General features: G+C 36.6%; 1 protein-coding gene across 2 annotated transcripts in view; it reads right to left on the reverse strand.

Annotated features, from left to right (window-relative positions):
* LOC144448419 (uncharacterized) overlaps nucleotides 1-9,561 on the reverse strand; it is a 25,993-nt gene extending 16,432 nt beyond the window's left edge. The window contains exons 1-2 of one of the 2 annotated variants that reach the window (XM_078138660.1): nucleotides 9,494-9,561; nucleotides 8,588-9,172 (exon numbers count right to left, since the gene is read on the reverse strand). In XM_078138660.1, the coding sequence (XP_077994786.1) occupies nucleotides 8,588-9,092 (505 nt within the window). In that variant the 5' untranslated portion in view covers nucleotides 9,093-9,172; nucleotides 9,494-9,561. Of the gene's footprint in view, nucleotides 1-8,587; nucleotides 9,173-9,434 lie in introns of both variants that reach the window. The other variant, XM_078138659.1, reaches the window with a different exon arrangement.
* Nucleotides 9,562-10,326: the final 765 nt, after the last annotated feature.

The raw sequence follows: 10,326 nt of genomic DNA on the forward strand, positions 1-10,326 counted from the left end.
TTCTAACACAAAAGCGTAAACGTGACGTCGCAAATAGAATACTTCTTAACGTGCTCCACTACATCACGATTTTTTTTGTTCCCTCTTTTCGAGTTCGGTTTGTGATACCTTCAGAAGATAACAGAGACATGAAAGAACGTGGCACGCTTTTCGAAACTCCCAATTGATGAGTGCGTATTCGGTGACTTTATAACACCGTAATGTGTCAAGGAAGACGAGAAAACGCGGCAACGACCACAATGGGTAGTCGTTAACGTCGACGATAACGAGTTTCAAATTCTGACGACACAAATACTAAAAACCTCCCCCTCTTCTTTCATATTTTCCCAAACCACTACAAATTGTCGGCTCCTTTGAACACATTCACAATTCTCCTTTCTTGTTAATAATAATTTAAGGTTTTATTCTGCCCACATCAGAAGGCATATTTTTATATAGATTTGTCTCATCTAAAAAATACTATAATTTAGACCAAGAAATGATGACGTTTTCGAACGAAATAATTACCTCGACGTCGGTTTCTTTATTTGGCGCCAAATCTTAGTGGCTACTTGCGCACAGCTTCACATCTCTTTACATAATATACCCCACTTTCAGTACAAAAAAGGTAGACTTTGGTATTTAGTTAATAGTTCCTTAAAACCCTACTGTAATTGTACCTGTCAACCGAGTTTGAGTATAATGCTATAAATTATGACTGTCAGCTGTGTTTGAACTGTTCACAGTATCTGCCTTCGGTGTATAGCCCCAAGGGCACGAAAAATGCCGAGATTGCGCGAACGAACACCCGGTGATGATGTGGTAGTAAATTCGGCGGGGAACATGAAGAGTGGAGAGACTGATGGAATGTGTCTTCGCTACTGTCACTTTTTTCGGTAAATGGCATATGAAAAGAGAACTCGTTATTCATTTGAACAAAATGAGTGGGTTTTTTGTCTTTGATAAACGTTCTCTTAGGTAAATAATAGTGAACCTCAACCTTCCAAAATGTCAAAATTTTACTTCGAAAATGTCTTGATTCATCCGGTGCAATTTCACAGTATACTTCAAGTTAAAGACTCACTTAAAAGCCGGTGTTTCAATGCCTTGTCCTCATACAAAGATTACTGTTCTGGACTAACTTTCACCACAACTCTACCAGATAATTGTTTGTCACACCTCAATTCTAATACTAACACGACATGGGCCTTTAAAGGCCAGGAGTCTAAAATCAGGTTCTTGCATTAGTGTATCTGTCTATGTATCTATCTATAGTATCTATCTTGTTATCTATCTATCTGTCTGTCTGTCTGTCTGTCTCTGTCTGTCCATCTGTATGTCTGTCTATCTGCATGTCTCTCTCCGTCTGTCTCTCTCCGTCTCTGTCTGACAGAGAGACTGTCTGTCTGTATGTATGTATGTATGTATGTATGTATGTATGTATGTATGTATGTATGTATGTGTCTATCTATCTATCTATCTATCTATCTATCTATCTATCTATCTATCTGTCTATCTATATATCTATATATCCATCTCTTTCTCTAAATATATCGCCTGTAATTATTCACAGATTAATAATGGGTGTTAACATAAATCTCCTCATTCTGAGTTTATTCGATTCTCAGGATTAGGGGACATTATTCAGTCTTTCACTTAATATATTTTTTTGTGGTAAGATGCACAAAATTTTAATGCCCCTGTTATGTCTCAGTACGTCTGATCAGTTTTTGAGTTAAAATAAAAGTCCTGGGAAAAATTCAAGATATCATAACAAAAATAACGTACTAGAAAGGAAGCCGCGATACAAGTGAGCGATCCTCAAGAATCACAAAACTCTCGAGGGTTCTTATCAGATGTCTCTGTATCTTTACTGTTCAGTCTATTTAAGGTTAATTGAAGCCAAGCAAGGTACGGTGCTTCAGTCATGTTACCTTGGGTATTTACTTCGATTGTACAACCATGGCTCTCAACTTTTCTGTAATGTCAAAACTTGTAATTTCTGCGCCATTTTACTTAATAAAACGAGAACTCAGAATATCTAACATTGTATGACCCTAAGATGTCACATTCGTTTTTATTCGCTTCAATTTGACGCTTGACAACCGTCGCATGTTTCAATATTTGAACTTTGACACGAGATATAACCTTTAATAACAGTGTTGCCATTTGAATGAAATTTCGACGCAACTAATGAATTGTATATATGTTTGTACATACATGTCAAGGAATACCGTCTTCGCGTTTGGAGTCTTTTTCAATATTTTGTATGTTATCTGACTTTCCATGTAAAGAAAGGGAAAGAATACCCTTTGAATTCACTATGTTTAATAAATAACAGATGTTAAACGTGATACCCTGCATTAATTTCATCACTCCCACTTATCACTATGGAGTTGGCCTTGATGGGAACTTAGGCGGAAGTGACATACGAGCCTTGTTGGGTAACTTCCGTTAAACGTATTGTCACTGGTTGTATTGTTATAGAATTACAAAAAACAATAGAAACAGTTGACAACATGAGTGGCAAAGAGAGATTCCATGTCAAAGTTAACATTGTGATGGCAGGAACTTTTCAACATGTCCACACACACACCCCCACCCCACACCTATACATTCTTATCAATCATTAACCGTGACTGATATTCCATGATTTGTGAAGTACTTTCAAAACGTTTTAAAGTGGTCATATGTATGTATGAGGGATTGGGTATTTGATTTTGGGTTTTTAATTTATAAAACAATTTTATTATGGCTTCCTACTTGTAAAATCAATGTGAAACAGCATAAGCCAAGTCCTTGTTTGTAACGCATAAATTGCAAAATATTAATAAATGTGTAAAATGTTTGTAATTGGACATACAATAATAAACATTTCACAATTTATTGAGTAACAAACTTGGTAACAGACTTGTTGTTTCACGTTGATTTTTCAAGTAGGAAGCCATCAACAAAAGTCAAAAATAAAAACCCAATCCTCATCCATATGACCATTTCAATCAATAAAATGTTTTGTTTTTTTGTGCGTGAAATCACACAATCATTTCCCTTGTCTGTGATGAAATGTAGACCTATATCAAGTAAATATTCTTTATAAAATATTACCTATTAGCACACAACTTTATCGTTGTATCTGAATAATTCAAAGGAGACTAAAAGAGTACTTAGAATGTCGAACCACGCACACATAGCAAAAGTATTCATTGGCATTAAATACTTGTCCAGAAAACCTGTCTCATCTTAACGCCAGATAGTTTTATTTATGTATCAACGGAAGTGATCAAAACAAACGTTAAGAATTTGTTGTTGTTTTTTTAAATCGGGCGAAACAATCTTATGGATTTTACATGTGCGACAGCAGTGAAGATAATTTTTTTTTCAAAATGGCGGAAACGAATTCATGTTCTTAAAGTATATACGAGAGGAGTGGGGCTTTGTTACAGTGATTATTCCCTCAATTTATGCGGATGCACGACTCCTTATCATAATATTCTATACTCTATTGCTAGTCTAATGATTTCAGTCGGTTTGGGAGTGAAACACCCGTAGACAAGCGACTACGGTAGATTTTGCCCTTATTTCAACGTTCTCAATCATAACCTAATGAGGTGATTGGAGTCTACACTATATACCAATTTAATAATTATACTAAACCATAGTGTGTGAGGCATGTTAATTCTTCATAAAAGTGATTTTGTATTTGATCGAATTCTTGTCAAATTGGACGATTTACGAGTACATGGAAGGATTTTACACAATGATAATTTGTGACAGAGTTCTGTTAGCTTTTAAAACACATCCTCACAGACTTACCTCAAAACCAGCCAACCTTGATTACACAGAACGCAACATTCTCAGCCTCTAATTAGTTTAGCAGGAAAATTGAGATCATTTCGAGAATTCACTGCTAACTGCCATTTCAGGTTACCTTTGTGTGTTTTTTATTGGGTGGGGGGGGGGGGGTGTTGATCTGAAATCATGGAAACTAATGGTCATCAATCTCTCTGAATCCTCAAAGTTTCAAAGTTTCCTTTTTCAGAAACCAAAACTTACCTGTATGGACACCCACAAGCCTATACACATCTCCGATCGGAAACGTTTTAGGTACACTACAAGCTATCGTCCGCCCCCACCTACCCACCCATCCATCCACCCACCCATCCACCCACCTATAAAACCACAGAGCCATGAAGTTACCGGGACAGAGTGTACGTACCCTCTAACATGTTAACGTCAAACACATCTGACAGAAACATTGCACCCCCTCTTCCAAGAAATACATGTGAAACTTGAAATGTCGCTAGCTTTTATGAGTCAACACGTTGTCGTATTAATGTACACAAGTGGATGAATAATGTATGAAAGAAAAGTGAAAATGCATTTTTATAGAAAATGTAATCCAGTCGGATAATTTGGCGGGAAAGTGAGAGTATTAGAAGCAGACGATTGATTTCCACAGTGTTCCTGTTTATCTGCTAGCTAATTGCACATTTGTTTTCATTAGATTCGTTTGATTCACGTTTGAGTCTTAATAAATGTTATCGAACAGATGTCTTCTTTGAATACTTTTGGTGGGCATATAAAAGTATTGCTTATTGTTAAGTTACACATTCGAGAATAGAATACTTTACTTTTTATAATTCCCAAACGTTGCGCTGTTACCTACCTCAGCATAATTTAAAAAAAAAAAAACTTTGTTCGATCGATATGAACGAGAATCACCACAATCGTTTCCACGTAGATTTGTGTCAATAAATTAATTCACGTAGCCTAATTGAATAATTTCCGGCAGCAATTAATCGGAGTTTTTTTTTATTTCCGCGTCTATGAATATTCAATGACGTCACGTCAATGCCTGCCACGATTTGAAGTCATGTAAATTATGCAGACATTTAAAATTGATGACATGAACTGTGGCGTCAAACACTATCAATTACATGAACTGGGTGATCAAAGTCAACTCATGGCACCTTGTTGAATCAGCGGTGTTACTACATGCACTCATCGATAATATCAAAACTGTTGCAAGCAGAATTGTTATGACTGTGTTTGGTTTAATTTGTCGCAAAAACGAACAGAAATTAGGAAACAACTTTGTAAATATTCAACATTTATTTGTAAACTAAATCTACGTTGAGCGATGCTGCCCTTCAAGACCGAGACAGTAAGTCCAATGGAAAATAGAAAGGAAACCCAAGACGTCAGTTGTGCGTCTACGTTGGTATAAATGTATAAAGAAATGACGTCATTTCTGCGAGATGAACATGGAACAATATCTTCTCTACTCTACCCCCACCCCCATCCCCGATGAGTTCTTCAAAATATCAGGGTAAGGATAATATACCGTGACCCTTGACACCCTCTACCCGTTGTGCTTACAGTTGGACAGAAATTTAGACAAACAATTTTTTTTAATGTTGTATCTTTTTTTCTCACTTTATAAAACTTTCGTCATTATAAATTTCGGAATATATGTATCTTGTAATTGTCGCCTATGTAGTTTCAACTTAATTCGCTTAAATCTCCGTATATTGTTAGAATCAAAACGTACGTGTATTCTCTGTACCTAGGAATGGCAGCAAAAATCCGGTCTGACATTTCTGAGCCATGAGGATTTAGGATTATTCCGAAATGAAGCGAAAAGAAATCTCAACAAACATTATACAATACAATTACCGATCAGAAAAAAATCTTCCAGAACACTGTACAATATAAATTACCGAGTAGAGTTAGTCTTAAAATAATTAAAAATGGGCGAGAGAGAGAGAGAGAGAGAGAGAGAAGGAGAGAGAGATTATGATTGCATCTCAATGTTCCGGATGATTATTACAATTGGTTTGCGATTTTTATTCTGGTCGTTTGAAGGTTTTTTTTGCAATTAAACTCCGATAACGAAGACCGCGTACAACAGATGCGGAAGACTTGAACCAATTAAGATGTCCAACTTCAGAGTATTTTATTTCAATTATTCGAGATTTCTGTTATAACTAGCATAAAAGAAGTTTTGGAGAAAAGTATGTTTTTTCATAGATGTTATTCATTTTAAATTACTGAGGATATAAGGAGATATTCACAGCTTGTACATTCGAATTACGTCATAGGAATGAGAGTTAAAGGGGCGAGGTCAGTAACTGAGATCTCTTTTCACCAAAATCAATAAACATGTACTGACATATTATCCTCTAAAAATCATCTAACCAGGCCTAACTTCGACTAAAAGTCAATTTAAAAAACACAAATGCATAATACAGACTCAAATTCAAATTGACAGTGTGATAGAAATGATTCAACAGGCTTTCAAATCGAGGCTGTAATGTTTTACGAATTTATTGGTAACTATTAAATTACGTCATTGTGATTTTTTTTCTCAGCTACCTATATCCGAATTACTGATGAGATCTTGACCAGTTCGCAGACATGATTCCAAATGACGTTTTCAAATAGCCAAATATACTGATATTAACCTGGAAGTCTTAGATTGTCTCCCTTTAAAGACACACTAGCTGTAACAGGATCATTTAAAAAAAATTGTTAACTATAACGACTAAATCGTAATTTCATACATCCTGAACAATATTGAATCATATATTGATAAAAGGTATTTGTGTGTCTGTGCACACAATACGGTACAGTAAATCCAGTTTTTGGGTCCACACCCTAAAATCATCACCCCAATGCGATCACGATTTCAATCTGTTACTAAACTACTTATGAATAAAATCGACCTAAAATTAATGTTTACATTGTGTAATTTTTGGTATCTTAACCATTTTCAGTGAATATATCGTTGGTTGTCTAATTGAAAAATTATTAAAGCTATCTAGTGCAGCTGAAATTCACGTTCATAAAGTTTTAGTTTGAGAGACATTTTGAGATTAATGTAAAAGGAGCGATAGTCCTGCGAGTTTTAACGTTTTTGGTGTTCAATCATTATTTTGTCGGAGGTGCTAGAAGACGATCGAAGTTTGCTGTCACATGCCCTTTTTTTAAACCGACACTGCTACATATATTGTAACAATGACATAGTTGTGTATTGTACAGTGGAATCCAGTTGCCTTAAAACAGAACATCATCACAAATTCCTACTAAGTACATTGCTTAGTGCAATTTATTGACACAAAGCCACTGTGACAGTATCATTGCTACATATTTTACCTTATAAAGTTGTGGATTACCTAAAGATGGCTCAAGCAACTTTGGAAAGATATTTGTCGAGCCAGACGATAACATGTAGCAGTTTCAGTATTAATTTTCTTGCGACTGGTGATAAAATGTAGCAGTTTTGGTATAAATTGTGTTAAGGCAGACGATAAAATGTTAGTATGAATTTTGTGGAGGCAGACGATAAAATGTAGCGATTTTAGTATGAATTTTGTCAGACGATACAACATAGCACTATCATTATCAAGACTCTCGTCAAGCCAGACGATAAAATGTAGCAGTTTTAGTATGAATTTTGTCGAGCCAGACGATAAAATGTAGCACTGTCAGTTGCAATTTCTGTTTCAGGCCATCTGGCGTACAGTGTATTTTTTTTATAAACGTACGTTCAACGCGGGCATGAAATCAGGAATGGAACTCGGGAGATATAATTGGACATATATGAGGCTGGAGTAATCGAAATGTTTCGTGAGGGACACCAGATCATATTTGTTAACAATAACTTTTATTTCATATTGTTTTACAAGTCAATTTCAATATTTAGTTTAGATTTGATTTTTTAGACATGATTTGTATGAAACACAAAAGTGGCGCGAAAATAGTTTAAGAGCACATATGTTTGTTTGTTTGTTTGTTTCTGAGAAGGCAATGTCGTTCACTTTTTGGCCTGTGAAATAGAGAACAGAGACTGTATCAGAACGGGTTTTTTTTGTAAAATTAAGCTGTATTTGGTTGATTTTTTTTAGAAGTGAAATGATTTGATTCAGCTTCAATTGTGTTTGTAAAGCTTACGCCAAAATGCACTTTTTTCTCTGTAAAATATCGTCAGAATCACACGACTCCATAGCAACGCTTTACGCAAAGCCATGTTTTTTTGTTATCAACTCCGACATTGTTAGGGGTACCTTCGAGTACAATTTTCCCAAAAGAACCCAGTTTTTAGACTAGACTGCTGTATCGCTTATTGAACTAATTTGGGTCTACCTTCTATGAATAGCGCATCATGTCATATCTTTCCCATCTTTCACTGACTTTTTCAAATGTTGATACAAATCACTGTTAACGTGTAATTAGTGACGGAATGTCGATATTGGACCCCTTTTGTGAACACTCGCTGACTTTCCATATTATATTAACAAAAATCAATCTATGCAGAAAACCAATTGTGTGGGATCGATCAATCCATTTTTAAATCACTATTAGGGATGTTTTTTTGTATTTTTATTCAAATGATGTTACTTTTATGACGACATATACGTTACATTCATTTGTATGAAGTCAACTTATTTGGAGACATAAGAGGTGATCGAAGGATCGAATCACAGAGGAAGGGAACAGATGGAACAATACGAGTGAGCACGAACATACAAGTTATTGCATTTCTTATAAAGACAACAAGGCGACTAATAAGAGTAATATTTGTTTTGCGATGAAGATTTGAACCTACCATTTAAGTCGTAAACACTGAAGAGCCTGTCTAGAAGGGGGTCATTCAATTCCGTCGGTTTTTCGCTTTGGTTTTCTTTCGTTGAATCATTACTGTTTTCTTCCTCCCTCTTCCCAAAGTAAGCCAGCCTGCTGGACGGAACTCCGAATTTACGTAGCTTGCCGTTAGGCTTTACGGCATCGTGTCTTCTCTTTCCGTAGCCTGCATGTTCACTACCATGGGGACGTCTGTCTCGTCCTCTCACCCACCTGGCGTAATCTTCATTGTCGTCGCTACCGATTTGGCGTTTCCCGAATCCGGCGTATCGGACAGCCGGGGTCAGTCGTCGCGGGTTTCGTTTGTCGATGCCGTCGCTGTCTTCTAGATCAGAAATTGCTTGATTTGCCGCCCGTTTCTGCATATTTTGTTCAGCGTTATCTAGATTGTCAAACGTTTCGTCGTCAGCCGACAGCGAACATTGAACGCCAATGGCACAAGCCACAAGAATTAGGGAATAGAAGTTCATGACGATTTACCAAGTAGACAAACCAACGCTCTCTTTTACTTGCAGGACACCTTTCGTAATTTCGTCTGCGATGACAACGTCTGAAACAAAACGGAAAATAGTTTTAATATCGTAAGATAAAAAAACGCATACATTTTCCCCCATTCTCAATTCATCGTCCATACGCTCGAACGCTTTCATCATTTTTTTCTCAGAGAAACAAACTACATTAATCTCCAAAGTTGTGTGCACTGAACTCCAAAACTTTAAATACTGAAGACTAAACATGTATAATAAGAAAATATCTTTAAGAGTCTCTATCAAATACTAAAGCAATACTCGAGAAATATAAAGTAGTCGTACTTTCTGCTATAGTGCTTCCTCACTCACTCTCGCTCTCTCAAGAAGGCGCCTCAACTTACTGACTGGATTCCCCGCGCACAAAAGATTCCGCTCCTCTGGTCGCCTTCCTATTTACAACAGTGTGTTATAACTGCGCAGTCTCCCACGCACTTATTGACATATAATCTACGCCAACGATTCAAATCCAAGCATGCAAATGAGGGTTGCCATGCGAACGTATAATTGACAGTTTCAAGATTCCGTCTAAAATTCCACTTCGGGAGAAGTTCGCAGTCTGAGCTAACAATGTAACTAATGAAGACACTCGCTGCAGGTTGCAAAGAGAAGGAAGAGACAACAACATACGGTCACAATTGTTAGCGAAATGCCTCTTTTCTGACACTTCCCGCCAATTCCCACCTTGATGTTCGTGAAAATGCAAGTTGTTGTACTCGATCAGATCAGCGGGATTCGTCAAACTACGTAACAAGCAGGAAGGTGTGGTGTGTTGAGTGTCTAACGGAAACAGAGTTCAAATCAATGCTGTTGACTACAGAATACTCATTAACGAAATCAATGCTATGATATCGCTCTAGTTGTTCGATTTCTATAATTACAGCTCCAATCGGTACAGCGTGTTGACTCAGCTGCTCTGTTAACGATGACACGATTGTGTAAGGAGACGTTCTGAATGAAGCTACAAAAGTATTCTCTGCGCACTCAATTACGAAGATGAGAGCAAATACATTTAAATTATTTTTGACGACGAATGTCCATCTTTCTTCTCTAATCGTTTACATTTGGTGTGAATATCGATTTCGAAAAAAAAAGATAAATAGTAAATGCCTCGCACGTATTATTGTAATGCGGGTTTGCACCCATGGGGTGGAGTCAGTATAGAATAGTTCAGAGA

Source organism: Glandiceps talaboti, chromosome 17 (assembly GCF_964340395.1).
Source record: "Glandiceps talaboti chromosome 17, keGlaTala1.1, whole genome shotgun sequence".
NCBI lineage: Eukaryota > Metazoa > Hemichordata > Enteropneusta > Spengelidae > Glandiceps > Glandiceps talaboti.